Source organism: Camellia sinensis, chromosome 1, assembly GCF_055761805.1.
Source record: "Camellia sinensis isolate YWXY chromosome 1, ASM5576180v1, whole genome shotgun sequence".
In the NCBI taxonomy this organism is placed as follows: domain Eukaryota; kingdom Viridiplantae; phylum Streptophyta; class Magnoliopsida; order Ericales; family Theaceae; genus Camellia; species Camellia sinensis.
The window spans coordinates 201,154,090-201,171,505 of record NC_138961.1 but is presented as its reverse complement, the minus strand read 5'-3'; the positions used below and the strand labels follow the sequence as shown (position 1 = coordinate 201,171,505).

Genomic DNA, 17,416 nt, shown 5'->3' with positions numbered 1-17,416 from the left:
TAGTTTGGCAAATAACTTTATAGTTTGTGACATTTTATGGGGAGAGCTTTTAAAACATGATGCCAATGACAATAAATAAGTTTTTTTAAAAAAAAAAAAAATAGAAGCAGCAAAAGCTACATACCGTTGTATAAATTGTGTAATTAAACAACATTAATAGATTCATAATTAATCAAATTACATAATAGAATAAGAAAACATGTTGAATATTACAACCATAGAAATACACAATACGATAAAAGGTAAAGAAAGCAAAATGAAACCTGTGTGACACTATAGTGTCCTTAAAACAGATTAACCGTCTCACCATAGGTGCTGGAGGTATATCGACTTTTGTCTCTCAGGATACGATGGTCAAAACCAGCTAATGCAGAAGCATCTTCTAAATAGTTTTGGCAAACTTGATAATGGTTGCACTCTCTCTAATAAGAACCAAAGAAGGGACTAGCAAAAGAAAATAGGAAAAATTTTCTTTGGTGTAAAACCATCTCCAACTCTTTATCAAATTCTATTTTTTCATCAAAAAAAATCTCCAAAATTATCCTCTCTTTTTTTTCTTTATTTTTTTTTTTTTAAGTTGGAGGGAAAATATCTCTATTTATATAAGTAGGGGAATCCCTAGCCATAAAGGCTATACATCAATAGGACCATCAAATGTCATTAACTAAGGCCATCAATTCTAGTCATTAGGGCTAGAGTTATTAAAGTTGAAAACCTATGGCCAATATGGTCATCAACTTCATCAAAATATGAGAGTTACAAAGGTCTAAACCTCCCATGTGCTTAATATATACAAATAAATATGTATATAATGATGTTTGAATAAACTAATTAGATGCGTCACATAATGGATACCAATGTTAGGTTATAACTCGATCCAAACCCAATTCTCAAACACATGCACAAACTAAGCCCAACACAACATAACTTAACTCAAGCTTAAGATTAAGTCCAAGTCTAAGTCTAAGACCAAATCCAACACACGCACAAGCACAAGTTTAGGCCCAGTCTAAACTAAGACTAAGTCCAAATCTAAGCCCAACTTTTATTGATATCCATTTTATGGGACAATTCTCATTCACACCTCAATAGTTTCGGCCTATCATTTTTATATTGTGATCTTCTCATTTGAGAGAATACAAAACCACTCAAACCCACCTCAACCGATGGTTGGGTCCCACTTTAATTTCGAATTAAAGTTATTTTCCAACACATACTTCATTCTCTAATTTCCTAAAAAATGAAAGTTTTGATGTAAATTCTAGTTTTTGAAAGTGGCCATTGATTTGATAAGGAAAGGGACTTTCATACAAAATTACATTTAAATTATGTACTCTTAATTTGTCAAAGCATAACCAGTTATGTGAAACATTTTCCCAATCCATTTACTTGTCTTATGTATCACAATCCATTTACTACAGGTCCCCTTTAAGTATTTAGTGAATGCTTTCTAGATTAAGTGTACTCTAAGAAATCTGTTTGTATGAGTAAATAAATCATGAAAAATAACCAAGCATTTTAGGTTCTAATTTGGCTTTGTAATGTTCTTTTTGAGTATGCAACTTTAAATTTATCGTTATTGACAAGGAATAATAATATACAATAGAGTTCGTATAATGACAAAAAGCTTACCTAATGTTGCTTGTTCTTATCTTAGAAAACAAAAAATGCCAGCCATAACATTCTACAATTGAAAAAGTATAGAGTTCCACTATGTAGTTCGAAATTTCCGAGCCCGAAATTGGCCCGAATCCAAAATGACATCGTTTTGGATTTTTATTTTTTTTCCCTTTTCTTCTTCCCATTTCCATAATTCGCAAAAGAAGAAGAAATGAGGAAAGGAGAGGAGAGGTAAAGAAAAAAAAAATAGAGCAGAGACACACACACACATCTGGAAACGTACACACACAAAAATCAAAGAAATCCACATATACAAATCCATGAAACACACACACGCGCACGCAGATCTAGAAACACACACACACACACAAATCCATGAAACACACAGAAATCAACCCCACATAGACAAATCCATGAAACACACAGACACACACACATATAGAAAAAGAGAAGAGGAGAAAACAGAGGGTGGCGACGGAGGTGGTGTAGCGGCGACAGTGGTGGTCGTAGTAGTGATGGAAGAAGAAGAGGCGACGGCAGCGACGACGACGACGTGAGAAGATCGATCGGCTCCCCCCTCCATCTTATCTCTTTCTTCTCTCATCCTGTTTCTTCTTTCTTTGTCTCTCTTCCTCCCTCCCTCTGTTTCACAGGTAAAAGAGGAGAGAAAAAAAAAATTCAAAACCACGAATTTGAGCCATTCGAGCCCCAGCAATTTCAAGCGCTGAATCATTTTCCAAAAGTATAATCCAACTTTGGTGCCATGAACGTCTGTGACATGCCTTTCTTTGATTGACATTCTCATGCCATCTTTTATAGTATTATATGCCAATGACACTGAGTACACCACTATAAGAAAATTCAGATTCAAACAACAAAATTATCATGGTTTTTTTTTTTTAAGATGGGGAAAAAAAATTTCATTACAAAACTGATAGAAAATCAAATTAATTTGGTATAATAGTAGCAAAAGATTTCATAAAAAAATATTAAAAACTTCTATAAGAAGAAGAATCCTAATTTCCATAAAGGAGAAAAAACTCTCACAAAATTATCATGGTGAGAAGTTGAATTTTTTTGGCTAAAAATTTTCAACAACAAAAACATTTTTCCCTCCATTCGTGGCAAAAAGTCTTGTCCAGGAAGTAGCCGGTAATGAAATACAGTAAAAAATTGTGCATAAATTAGTACAAAAAAAAAACATTTAGAAAATTATTGTATGGTTCAAATTTACTTCATGTAGTATAATATGCTTACATGTAAAATAAATTTGAGCCATACAACAATTTTTTTGAGATAATTTTGTAAATAAGTTTTAGCATACCTAATAATTCCGGATGAAATGTGTTGCTAGAAATGTTCTTTTTAGAAATGCAAATATTATTCGTGAAATGCTCACAATGGAGACGACAAAATCATCCATATAAAGTTGTTATATTTTAGAAAGATGGTTATAATTAGCTTTTTTATGAGAGAGAAAGTGAGTTATAATATGGGAAGTAGATTATAACCTACTTCTCAAAATAGGCAGCATGAAGATTTGTTCTAAAATTGCGTTTGGAGATTTATTAATTCATGAAAATTTTGTGAGAAAAAATATATATATATATATATCTAAAATATAAACTATAAATTTTTGTCTCATTTCTTTTCATTGTTATTATTATTATTATTATTATTTTTGTTTACAAAACTCCTTTTAAACTTTAAATTTAAATAAAATGACCATGGTCAATAAATCACAAGAACTGTAATTATGACAAATTTTGACTTAACCATCAAGTTTGCGATGAGTATTGTTTTCAAGCTAATTATATGGATTAAAATATAAGCGATCATAATAATATAATTATGATAAATTTGTGGAGTTTGTATTTTAAAAAAAAAAAAAAATTAAGGCTAAGTTTGGTATTTGGTCAAAAAGTCAAAAAATTATTCAAAAAGTTAAAAAGTTATCACTATTCACCAAAAGTCAAAAAGTATGACTGCACAATTCTCAATCCTAATTTTTCTTTATATACTAATTTATATGATTTTTTAATACATATTTTTTCATAAAAAATTAAAAAATTAACCCAAATAATCATATTTTTTTCTCAACTTTTTAATTGAAAAAGTAAAAAAATATACTTATTTTGGACGTCCAAAAAAAATTTAAAAGAAAATTTAGAAGAGAAAGAAAAGAAAAAAAAAAAAAAAAAAAAAAAACGCAACTTGGGAAGGGAAGTATCGTCCTGTGAGGCCTCCTTCTAACTCTCTCTCTCGACTGAGCTCATTCCGGTGCTTCCTCCACTCAATTCACACCAATACACACAGACACAGAAGAGAGTAGATTTGCTAGGGTTTTAGGAGGAGATGACAGCAATTGTTCCACCTCCATGGATCCCTGAAGATGACCTCTTGTTGAAGAACGCTGTCGAGGTAACCCCTAATTCAATTCAATTCAATTTATCTCTCTCTCGTTTAATCTTCTTGTTCTTGTTGTTATTCTATTCTTACAATGCGACTGTGCAATTCACACACTGATTCATTTGCATCTGTTATGCTCTGGCTTAAAATGTTGATTTCTTTTGCTATTTTGAATTATTTGTTCCGGAATTCCCCCAATTCAGCTGAGAGTTTGCGGCCCCTAGTTCTTTCAAGTCTGAGGGACGATTTGAAATTTTTATGCTACTCACTATCCTTAATTAACTCTTTGCTCACTTTTTCTTAACAGCTTCTTTTTTTTGATGAAATGAGGTAATTTGGTGTGATTAACAATTTGGGGGCATCAATGATCTTAATTAACCTATCTATCTATCACAAAATTAACACAAATAAAAAGAAGAAGAAATAGGGAAGAAAAGACCAGCTTCAAGGGGGGAGACTTCCTGTTGGTTCCATTTGAGGTGAACCTAACCTCCATAAACTTCACAAGAAGTTAATTAAAAAATATGCGGATGCTTTTATCATTGAATACAACCTCTTTAAATTGAGAAACTAGACAACTACCTATGAAACTACAAAACCCAGATCACATATAACTCCACTAACCTACTAATACTAAAACTCCTAATTAATGGTTAATTAATAATAACCAACAAAAACATTGTAGTGAAAACATTCTCTTGTCACTTTGAACCAGCAAAAACATTTGGAAAAAGAAAATATGAAGGGAGGAAAACAACTATGAAGAACTTGTGAGGAAAGGAAAGTGAAATTTTTATAAGTGGATTTTTCCTCCCATCTTATTTCCAAGAACCGAATTAAACCCGAATGTTTTGCAGATTGTCCAAAGTTTTCCTGGACCGTTGCGTTTTGGATTTTGAAATGAACAATGACTTGCTTTTCTTGATCCAATTTTTTTCAATCTCTTTTTACAGGCAGGTGCTTCCTTGGAAGCACTTGCTAAAGGGGCAGTGCAATTTTCTCGTAGATTCACCTTTCAAGAACTGCAAGATAGATGGCATTCTTTGCTCTATGATCCGGATATTGCAGCTCAGGCTTCTGCTCTCATGGGTGAGCTTGAAGGTGGTTCTTCCAATCTATCATCAAAGTTCAATAGATCAGACAAATCTAAAGAAAGTAAAATGGTTCATGAAAAGAGAAAAGTTGGAAGTATCCGTAAACAATACTATGCCATGCGAAAGAGAATTCGAAGTGAATTTTGTAGCTCTGCTGATCTAGAATTTCTTACTGGAAATGGAGGTGAGTTTCACGAGCAGGTAACACTTGCTGATGTGCCTCCAGTTGGTAACTCTATGCTCGGAGATTGTATGCCAAACCATTTTGGGCTGCAAGAAACAGATTTTGATATCCTACATCATGCTTTCCCACAGACAATGACGGATATAACTGCCACCAATGCTGTTGCTAATGTTGGTGATGCGTTTCAGTCTGAAGGCCCAGACTCACTTGCAGATAATCAGATAAGCACAATTAGAAGGAACAGTTGCTCTTTTGGATTTCCTGATGATGTTTCTTCCTTGTCAGTCCGAGATTCACTAAGATATGATGAAACGAAACCTTTTCAGCAGAGTAATGAATGCAAAGATGTTTCTCATGGTCTTGAAGATAATGCAGTAGACTTTGGGAAATGTTCAGGTGTTGATGAAATGGATACATCTCAACCACTTTCGGGTAGAAAATTATTTGTAGCTGATCATTCAGAGACAAGGCCCTTGTCTACCTTTGATTCAACTAATAATAACCTCCAAAATGTTTGCTCTGAATTTGAAGGAAGACAGCACTTCAGTTCCCCCAATTCAGATGGTAGTGCTTCATTTCATACAATGGGATTTTCACCTCCACTGCCTAGCATGCCTCTTTGGAAGACAATGGAGGATATCTCAGCACCTGCTATGCCAGTGAATGTGAGCCCTGATGTTAAAAGGCAGGGTGCAGAAGATGTGTCAGAACTTCCTGATAATGATGATTGTAAAAGAAAAAGTTCATCAGGCAATGATGTTATCCATTCAGGGCCAATGTTGACAGACAAACAAAATGGTGATGGCTTTATTAATTCAAATGCTATGTCAGATGGCGAGTTTGCAGATCTCCCAGATTCACTTTTGGACTTCTCGAATGAGGATGGGATTCTCTTCATGGATGTAGACGGGAAAGAGACACTGGATAAGCCTTGCTATGATAATACACCTATGTTGAGTTCTACCAAGAACGTTGACGAGGGTGATGCTCCCAAAGTTGAACCTAAGACAATGATTGTTTCAAATACTGGCCTTGCTACTGCTGGTGGTTCATGTGCAGGGGAGTCAGAAGTTATCACTTCCCATGTACACACTGTTTGTGGTGATCAGCAAAGTGTTTCTCATTCAGGAGTCAAAATGCCATCTACATCAGCATTATATAGCAAGTTTATTGAACGTACTGATGGGAACTTGCACTGCACATTGAACACTGAAGACCCAGAAATCCCATGCAATGATGATATTTTCTTGCTTATCCATCCAACTGCATCATTTTCTTCTTCTGCTATAGCACCAATCACTATACATGCTATTGACCATGTATCCTATGCTAGCGAGAAGGATAGTGGACAAGGACTAAAATTGATGAAGAAAGGAGAAGATCCTGCACAATGTTTTAAGCCATCAATGATGGTAGGACCATACATGTTGCCGGAAAGTGGTCCAGATCATGCAATTGTTGGGTGCGCTGTCAAATCTGAGTTGCCTGATACTAGCTGTATGTCTCTGCCTTCCAGACACAAAGCCATTGGAGAGCCAACTCAATGCAGATCAGCACACGCAACTCCAAACTCTGCTGTGGATGAAAAACTGGAGAATGATGTTACAAAAATCGAATTGGGGGTACTCTGTTTTTGATGGAATCTATTCTCTCTCCTAAACATCCAGTTCATGGTTGTGGTAATATTTATCTCTCTCTAAAGCTTGCTGTTTGTTGCAAACAGGTGGTAGACACCCCAGGTACATTTAGGGAATTTCCATTACATGCAGAAGCAGGTTCTGTTGAAATAACTCTTCGAGAATCGATGGTAAATCCCTCAACATCAGATCAGGAAGAACCTGACAGCGACAATGATGTCCCTTGTTTTTCTGATATTGAAGCTATGGTATATCTTTGGAGTTTTATTCTTAGGTCTGATTCTCTCCTATGAGCTATTACTAGATTTTTTGTCCTCTAATTCTTGATGTTTCTTTTCAGATACTTGAAATGGACCTAGGTTCATATGATCAGGATTTATATTTTAGTAGGCGAGGTAATTCCTTTGAGTTCAGCTTAGTTAATGAGTAGTAATTACCTTCTCTTTGTGGTTAATTGTACATGCGCTTGTTTCATGTACGGAAACAAGTCTTTAAAATTCATGTGGATTATTAGTTATTTACAATGGATTGGTTGGTTATGTGCATTGGTTAAGCGACCCTAATACAAATTTTATATGTCAATAATAACTTATGGTAGATACAAATGGCTTAGTTACAATTGCTAATCTACTTTCTCAATTAATATATAGTGAGAGCTATACTAGTTCAAACTGAACATTTTTTCTCTAGTGAAGAGAATTGATATGTTAACCAAGGGAAGCATAGTTCTTATTCATCAAAGTTAACAGCACATGGTAACTTGTATTTCATCTAACTTGGTTTTGTTACCTGGAATTTTTAGTCTCACAGTATCAAAATGAAGATTCTAAGAGGAAAATCATAAGGTTGGAACAGTGTGCTCGATCTTCTCTTCAAAGAGACATGGCATCTCAAGGTGCCCTTGCAATCTTGTATGGCCGCCATGTGAAACATTTCATTAGGAAAACTGAGGTACTTGTTCCAAATTGTGATTACCATTTTCTTGGCTTTCAAATGCAATTCATTAACAACTGACATCATTTTTGGCTATGGTTCAGTGAAATCTTCTATGTTTTGCAATTTTCTACTGCATAATCTTGGTCGGCATTCTATGAAGCACAGACACTTTATTTTAGTCAATGTAGCAGTGTCTAACATGAGTCATGCACAGACTCTTCTTGGACATACAGGGACACATGTTGGCTATGCCGCATGGTGTGTCGAATTTTCTATTGAGTATTACTATTTTTTTGCTAGACATATTGGGGGACACATAAGGAAACTTCTTGTGTTAAGAAAAGCCGCAAAAGACATCTGGGGTTTATTCTATTTTACAAAGGTGGTTTGGTGGACAAATTTAGTATTTGGAACAAGGGGTTGAAAATTGAAATGAACAAAAACTAAAACTTTCCCCTAATGTGTTATCCTCAATGTCTCTAATCCATGCCCAAAAAATCATTTGAGAGAGACGTGGAGCATCTTTTCTTGAAAAAGTCAGCTGCCGCTCTTGTTTTGCTGGTGTTTCTATTATCAGCTTCCATATACGTTGGTTATGTAGAATTTTTGGTGCAGACTTTTCGTAAATGTTAACTCCATATTATTACTTCTTAAACAAAATAGTGAGAATTTATGTATTTTTCAAGGATGTTCTATTTATTGTTGAACTTGAATACTTATAAATTTGTGATGTAATGGTTTGTGATTGATGAAATAGTTTTTTGTATGTTGAATGATATTTCAATTATAGATTGAGTGGTTTTTTCTTGTTGATTTAGTGTTAGTTTTTCATTATTTTTTGTTGTTTGTGAATACATACAAATTAGCAAATAAAAATATGTATATATATATATATATATATATATTTTGTCATATCCCCACCACTTCCTATGTTTATATCCGTGTCCATGCTGGTTCTCGTGTCTGTTTTTGTGCTTAGACTCCAATCTTCCTTAGTCCAACCCTATGGTCTATTATAGTCTTACCCTTCTAAAGAGAAGGTCATGGTTTCGCTTCCTTCTTACCAACCAAAGATTGTTTTATATCAATTACTTTTTTGTACTATGTCTCTATATTCAATTCTGGCTGCTCTAAATTGAAACGGTTGTTGGTACATTGTCTCCAAAGTATTAGATATGTTACAATAAAAATGAATGTGAAATTTGTTACTTCGTATGTGAAATGACACCCTCCAATGAAATAAAGGATTAGAAGATGAAGAAAAGAACATTCATCTAATTAAGCCAGACTAAATAAGGAATTTGATTCATTGTTCAATATGTAGAAGCTATAGTTTTCAAGAAAGATAGAGGCTGAGATCTGGATTTAGTATTGCAAAAATTACTAAACTAGAAGCCATTGTATACTGTATGGTATTTTGTTTTAATATAAATTCAATTTACCCCCATGTGGTTTAAGGTCGGAGCACTTTACCCCGCTATGGTTGAAAAATAGGCAAGGAGCCCCAATGTGATTTTGGACTAATGTGCAAACGTTAATTTTTCTGTTTAAATTGACGGAAATTGATATACACGTATATTTCAAGAGTTTGTTAGGATAAAGATGAAGATAAAGTCAAATTAAAATAAGAAAAGACACTACTACTCTTCAACTCATCTTCTTCATGAAACTCATGTCAAGACCCTAATCTTCCCTTAACAGCCCTCTTTTGCAGACCCTCCTGCCACTGTTTGCCACTGTCCCCCACCTCCCACAGCTTTGTTACTTACTCCAGCCACCAATTTGCCACTAATCTCTCCTACCGCATTATATTTGTGACTCCCGACAACTTCTAGTATGTGTAACATTGCCGCCATCCATCTCTCCTCTGTAGTCCGCCGCCTCTCACGCAATTCCGATCCCCTCCTCCCACCAAGCTGCCACCCTTCTCCCCTCCCTCACCCCCCGCCCACTACCCCATCCTTATTCCCATAACTCATGAACACCATCTGGTAATATTTTGATTCTTAGTTGTAAAAGTAATCAATGGCCTGAGATATCCTAACAAGGTAACAATCTATAAGGATTAATTGGGGAATCTGTTGAGGAAGGCAATAGTCTTACAACATTGCTTGACAATTGGAGATATATCTATGTATAGATATAAATCGATATATACTATAAATATAGCTATATATATATGTAATAAATACAGTTGATTGGAAATTAGGTATAAAAAAAAAATTAAAAAAAAATAGAGATTGAGTTAAAGATTCGAAATTAAGTTATGAAATTACTATATTTGTGTGTTTCTTTTCAATGGTTGAATGAGTTAACATGTAATTTTTCTTTTTAAGATGGGAAGTTAATAGGTGGTTAAATAATAAATAAAAAAATTATATTTATAGCAGAAGAGAGAAATAGAAGATATAGTAGAGGGCTGTTATGGTCATTTTATAATTTTTGTTAACAGAGTTACGTTTGCACATTAGTCCAAAATCACATGGGGGCTCTCTGCCTATTTTTGAACCATAAGGGGGTAAAGTGCTCCAGCCCACAAAGGGGTCAAATGAATTTTGTACTAAAATTATTGTTGCTAAATCCTGATTCCCAAATAGATGAACTTTTACTCTTTTGATTAAGCATTAACTAAAACAATGGACTGAATAGAGAAGATTAAGTGCATTAGATCAACAGATATAAGTTGCGGCTGCACTTGCTGCCTAGTTCATGTAACTCATTCCACTGAAATATCTCAATAGTCCTATTGGAATGAAGCGGTAGTATGCGGCGGCGGATGCAGAAATTATGACTAGAAGGGGCCATATATATGAGTTAAAAATTGACAACAAAGTTCTATTATTTCATTCATAACAAAGACAACAAAAGCATATTAAAAACAAGAATCACGTTGATGTTGGTGTTTTTATAGACATTTGTACAACCGATGCAAATATTGGTATTATTTGATGTATATTACCAACATTATTATGGGAGCATTTGGGGTTGAGTTTCTAAATTAATATTACGAGAACCACATCTATCTATCGAAAATTATTTATGATCCCATTAGCCACTATTATATTGATTGAATAGACTTTAAGATAGTGTTTGGTTTATTGAAATAAATATAAATTAAAAATAATAGTTATTCCTTAGTCTCCTTATAAAATGATAATCCCTTTACAATACTGAAAAATGTTTTTATTTGCAATGCTTTTCATTGTTTTTTTAGTGAACCAAACATGAGAATAAACATTTTTATGGGATGACCATTGCAATACATCTCATTCCAATGAACCAAACATAACATAATTGTTTGTCTTATCATTCATATATATTACTGATACAATAATAACAAATAAATGGTAAATAAATTTTAGAATGTAATTATCATAACAAAAAATTTCATTAGTGTTAATATATTAACATATCTGGAGGCCATATATTTTATGAGTAATGGGAGCAAGAGACTTCAATTGGCTTTTAAGGGGGCCACACCTTCCTAACATACCTTCCAACAAGAAAAAGGCAAATAAATATATGAGATTTGAGGAAACTTGCAACGGCCACCTCCATCCGCCAATGGTAGTATGCTGTGCACATAGTTGATGAAGAAGCAAGGAAAACACATCTTTTGTAGACCTCTTTTGTCACCCAATAATTTGCATTCTTGTTGAAGAATCTCGATTTTCATCTTTTGATGAATCAAAGGATTTATTTTTGTTGTACCACTCTGATTTTTCACAACTTGACCTAAACATCTGCTGGTGTCGGCTGTAACTTAGATAGTTTGATGCCTGTAATGAGAAATTTCAAGAATTTCGTGATGAGTTTGGCTCTGAAATTGATTTATAGTCATTGAGGAGCTGCAAATATGATATCCAAATAGCATTTCTTCTAGGTCGCTTACGTTATGGTCTCATAGTCAGACAGGTTTGTACCATTCTGCCTGGATCCAGTATCATAAGTCATATCGTTTCTACTTTTTGGGGAAAACCAGTACTCATTCATCAATACGTATGTCTGTGAACAACTTTTAGGCATGGGTTTGAAACACCCTCTTGGGGCCAGCACCCTACTTGGAGAAATCCAAGTGTTTCCTGAGTCATGTTGGCAAGTGCGTGGCACCTGTTCTCAAGTTGAGAGGGAGAAAAATAATTGTTTTCAGATTACATATAACGGGCTCTATCAAAAAACTGTGTTGCTTGGCAGAATGGTAGGCAGGGTTTGTAACATTGGTTGTGGAATGCTCACTTCCTTTATTACATTAAAATATGTGTATAACTGTTTGACTATTGTGCTGGTACCTGAGTGAATAATTTTGAGAAATTATTGATGATTGTTGAGTTTTGTGCATTTCCTTATCCATTTATTACTTTTTTACTGTTACGCATTACAATTTTTTGAGATAGTCAATGGACTTTTTTACTGACCTTTAACTGAAAGTATACCACTGTATAGAGTGAGTTCAGCATCATATTGATTGGTCTGTATGTGGAGTTAGTCTCTGATTCGTGAAGTAAAAACAGTCATCTTTCTTTTTTCTCTTCTGCTAACTGTTGTCTTCTTTTTAATGGAATGATCTGTTTTATTTTTGTAGGTCATACTTGGAAGATCGACAGACGAAGCTGATGTGGATATTGATTTGGGGAAAGAAGGGCGTGCTAACAAAATATCTAGACGGCAGGTACGGTAATTAGAAAGATTTTTGTGGGTTTGTGCTGCTGTGTTTATTTTGACTTACGGAGGCAGTTGTGAGAATTGTGTTTTGGTATAAATATTGGTCTTTTTAGCCCTTGCAATCTTGAAGTCCAGACACTGACATGTCTCTGTGTGTCCACATTAACATTACAATTATAGAGAGACTTGCCTCATTAATACAAAGACTGGCTAAAACATAAGCACTAAAAGTATGACTTGAGCACCAATGTATTATTGTTGGTTTTTTAGTAAAGGTGACACTACAATGGATTTTCCAGTAAAGGCATATGCACATATTCTTCATCAAATTTCATAAGCAACCGAAGTTGTCATTTTTATTTTGTTCTAACTAGTGTCAAAGAGCATATAATGTTGACAATGACTTGACTAATTTACAATAATTTGAACAAGTGTACTACTTATCATTGTCTTGTGTGCGGGTAGTTCAGTTGCAGATTTTCAATTGCTCCTTATGAGAAGAAAGTGCTAAAACCTTTTTTTATTTCCTTAATCTAATGATTTGTTCTTTTATTTATAAAAACAAGATTCTGCAGAAAGATGCTAAAAACGAATCTGGCAGTATTAGAGACGGAAATGTTGAGAAACTGGTTTCATATGCCAAGCAATAATTTTTTTTTTTTTTGGGGGGGGGGGGGGGGGGGGTTGGGGGAGGAGGGGGGAGGGAGTTGTAGGCTACCAATCTAACGGAAATGCCCTTGTAATGACTAAATTTCACGAACAATACTTTCAGTCCTGAAATTTTTGAGAAGTATAGTGATTTTATTGTAAATGGAAAGGAAAACAGGGTTGGGCACACATGTAAAGTTTACATCATTATTTTTTGTTTCATCACTTTCGCAGACATTTCATTTAGCTGGTTAGGCATCGTTACTGTTTTTGATTTATTTGGGACAATAATTATTGTTCATTCTATCTGCGTAGGCAATTATCAAGATGGAAGAAGATGGATCTTTCTTTTTGAAAAATCTTGGGAAGAGTTCAATCTTGGTGAATGGCAAAGCAGTTGGCACTGAACAGTCAATGGGTCTTGGTTCAAGTTGTTTGATCGAGGTGTGTTACTTCACTCCAATTTTCATATCGTGCTCCACCTTAAAAGTCCTGGTATATAATTAACTTCTATAGTTGATTGAGCAAAACTAGTCAACTCTTATACTTTTTCCTAACTCTGTAAAAGCTTATTCTTAACTGTATAGTTGATGAGTTCCATACTACGTCTGACAGGATTTTGCAGAGTCTGTAATCAGACAACTTGATAAAGCCTTGTCCCAACTACTTACAGTTGGCTACATGAATTGTGTTTTTGCTATTCTATTTGATGAACTAATTTCAGTTAAACCATGAGTTAACATATCTTTATTATCTCAACCTGTGCAAATTTTAATCTCCCTTGTCTCCTAGTTTGTACCTCAATGTGGGCAGTATTAACTTATGGTCTGTTCACATGGTCTAGAATGCCACTACTTTTGATATTTCCCTGCCTACATTAGTTTATCATAATGACAACTGTGTGGTCTCATAAAGTTATAATTTAAGGTGTTTTTTTTTTTAACTTGCTGTGGCATTTTTTTCATAGTTGCCAAATCAAGAATCATATCATGAGTCGAAATCCTAATTTTGCAAATCATGAATCAAATTGAATTGAGAATCATTAGATTTAATATAAACTATAAAAAAAAATTATGTTAAATAATTGTATTTATAAAGGAAAATAAAATAAATTGATTTTGGTACATGGTCTACGATAACATGTACAATAATTATTGTACAGGTTATACAATAATTCTAATATGAAGACATGATTACGTCATCTAAATTAGAATGACGTTTTCGTAGCCATATATGTGGATTCAAAATCCACCAACCATAAAGTTGTTTAAAACTCATAATATATTCTCTCTTGACATTTGAAAAATGGACATCGAAATCCTAAATAAAGTAGAGTAAGAAGAAATAGTGCATCGGAACCCTCTATTTTAAACATAAGAACTTTAGAAGTTTTTTACCCTTGCTGTTTTGAAAAAGTGAAATAAATTGTGCAATCGTTGGGTCAGACTGATTTGGCCTATATCATAGCAAAACTGTTTATTTGACTAACATAATTGTAGCTGTTTTATGGTTGCAAGTTATTTAAGCCTTAAACATTTGTAGAAGATGTGTTTTGGCATATTTTCGCAAGGAGAAATGAGAAAAAAAACTGATAGGAACTGTCAGGTATACAATTGGATCCTGTTAAACCTTTGATCACCAAAAGAACAACAAATCATGCATAGGTGTTAGTTATTTTCATACTAAATTTTCTTAGCAATTTATTCTGGCATTTTGACCCCAAAAAAAGAGAAGAGTTTACATCTACACAAACTGATAGATTTGAGTTTCAACCGGTGATTTGATATAAAAGGTTTGTTTGGACCTTGACAATAAACCATCTAACAAGTATGTTTAGTCATATCTAAATATGTTCTAAAGAATGTCTTCGGCTGCAAATCATGAACCAAACAGAAACAGTTAGGCCCGATTGAGTGTGTATATATATATATTGGAAATGAAATATCATTTATCATTTATAATTTATATATTACATGAAAATATTAATTTTTTTTTATTATCTATATTCATATATGTTAATAATGTATCTTACGATGCATGATACAATACGATATGCAATACATAGAAGTGATACAACGATATATGATATGTATCATGATTTAACAACACTGTTCCAAAGCTAAACTTGAAATAGGAGTTTATTTCTATAGGAGAACTTCCTCATGCTGGAAAGTTGGCTTCCATTGTTGGATGCAAGATAGGTGCCTTTCTAGGCACATATCTTGGCTTACCACTGGGGTCTTCAGTTAAGTCCAAAGCTGTGTGGGTGGTTGGCTTACAGCTTACCCTTATAGGTTCATCTCGTGTTAACATGTCTTGGGCGGAAACTTTGACAAAATTAGTTGATCTATTGTCTTTATTTAAAGCTTCTTGTGTCACTTTTTCTATGCATTATAACATTTGGCAATGGTGTGTCAACTTTGATAATGCAACTAATTTATGCTAATGATGATTATGTAGATAAGGGGAATGAGTTTCATGTTTGAAATGAACCACAAATCTGTCGGGCGCTACTTAGACAACATTGCCAAGAAAAGCCAAGGACAGAGAACCAATTTTGAATGGTCGCCTAGGGGAGCCCTGAGTTGAGGAATGCTTTGAAAAGGTGCCTTCTGTTTTCCAGTTTGTTTTGGCAAATTAATCATTATGTTGTATAAGCCTAGCATTCTTACAGGAGCATCTTTTTGTGTGCTTAATGATAGAATGTATAGTCATTTTCATGCTTATGCATATCATCATTAATTGATTATTCAACCTTGGCAAGCGCCATGGACTTTTCATTCTCCCCTCTTTTATCTATCTGTTGTTTGAATGCAATGGTTTATTTTAGCTAATTTTGGGTTAGATGATCTCCTGTGAGAAGGTGCAGTAACTGTGGGACGTTCTGCTCGAATGGCTGTGCTCAGGGTGCATATTTTGTTAGGTGTTTTCCACTCTTCACTGTGTCGTAAAGGATGTCAAATTTTGGCATCCAAGTTGGTTGTCCCTTCTCAAATAGTTTTATTTGAACTTTGATAGCTGTGTTTGGAACTTGGATATTATTTCCCTTCTTACACATTGTTTAAGTCGGCTGATTTTTTTTCCGTGGTTGACCTTTTAGTTTTTTATGAAAACATATGTAAAAAAAAGTAGAGAGTGATAAAAATTTATAGCGACTTTTTGACTAATTTAGCTATTTCCCAACCAAGGCTTTAGTACCGATGAAGACTTTAAATTTTGTTTGAATCTTGAATTTGTAGAGGAAAAAAAAAAAAAGAGAGAGAAATATGACAAAATTTTAACTTTTTAGTTATTTCACTTTCTCATTTATTTTTTCCCCCCTCACAAATCTATGTTCCAAACTTTTGCTTATTGGTTCTATGCATTTTTTCGTTGCTTTCTCAATTTCTCCATGGCAGGTTTGTGTTTCTTCTTTCAGGGAAAATTAGTGGATATTTTTTTGGAATACAATATGGCATTTTTTTTTATTATTTATTTATAGAGGAATATGGCATTGCTTACGTAGTACTCTTAGCTAGGGCTGCAAATGAACAGACTCGAACTCGGCTCTTTAAGAACTCGTTTGAATGTAGTTCGTTAAATTTTTTTTTGCGTTTGAGCTTGAGCTCATTAAATTTTTAATAAACAAGTTTAAATATTCTAAAACTTGGCTCTTAAGCTTGGTTCGTTGGCTGGTTCGTTTAATATTTATTATTTATATATTAAATAATGTAAAAATATATATAAAAAATAAGATAAATATGTTATTTATATATTTAAAAAATATAAATGTAAATAGTAGTTAACTATAGATAGTACATTTATATAATAGTGGTAGTAGATATTATTATTTTGATAAAATATGGATTTTTTTTTTTAGAATGCTTATATATGTTGCATATATAATTGTATAATCAAAGTTTAAGTGTAACTTTAGTTTTATACACAAGTATGAATTTATATAATTTTTAGCTCGTTAAAACTTGTGAACAGGCTTGAGTTCGAGGTAAGCCTAAGCTAACTTGACTCGAGCTCGGTTTGTTAAATTTTCATTAAGCTCAAGCTCAAGTTCGTTAAAATCTTAATAAACAAGTTTAAACATACTAAAATTTGACTCGACTCGATTCGTTTGCATCCTTATTCTTAGCCAATGAGAAACCATAACACATTAAGTAGATTTTGTTTTTGAATTACCTAATAAAAGTGCATCAGCATGTCTCACCTTTCTAAATTTTTTGTTAGTAATT

General features: G+C 33.7%; 1 protein-coding gene across 3 annotated transcripts; it reads left to right on the top strand.

The window, feature by feature from the left end:
- Window positions 1–3,777: 3,777 nt before the first annotated feature.
- On the top strand, window positions 3,778–16,357 carry LOC114310181 (uncharacterized). 3 transcript variants are annotated; one of them, XM_028256126.2, is made up of 9 exons: window positions 3,778–4,041; window positions 4,983–6,929; window positions 7,031–7,192; window positions 7,285–7,339; window positions 7,747–7,895; window positions 12,463–12,549; window positions 13,506–13,634; window positions 15,651–15,795; window positions 16,054–16,357. In XM_028256126.2, the coding sequence occupies exons 1-8, from the start codon at window positions 3,976–3,978 to the stop codon at window positions 15,777–15,779; spliced, it is 2,724 nt and encodes a 907-aa protein (XP_028111927.2). In that variant the 5' UTR covers window positions 3,778–3,975; the 3' UTR covers window positions 15,780–15,795; window positions 16,054–16,357. The 3 variants fall into 3 exon arrangements, with proteins under 3 accessions (XP_028111927.2, XP_028111926.2, XP_028111925.2); XM_028256125.2 differs by having other exon boundaries at window positions 16,036–16,357; XM_028256124.2 differs by lacking the exon at window positions 16,054–16,357 and having other exon boundaries at window positions 15,651–15,970.
- Window positions 16,358–17,416: the final 1,059 nt, after the last annotated feature.

Bases quoted from the DNA above. Each gene is read 5' to 3' on its own strand.
- LOC114310181 (XM_028256126.2), top strand. From the start codon at position 3,976: ATGACAGCAATTGTTCCACCTCCATGGATCCCTGAAGATGACCTCTTG. The intron at 12,550-13,505 runs GTACGGTAATTA...CTATCTGCGTAG, and splicing joins ACAAAATATCTAGACGGCAG to GCAATTATCAAGATGGAAGA. The intron at 13,635-15,650 runs GTGTGTTACTTC...ATGATTATGTAG, and splicing joins GTTCAAGTTGTTTGATCGAG to ATAAGGGGAATGAGTTTCAT.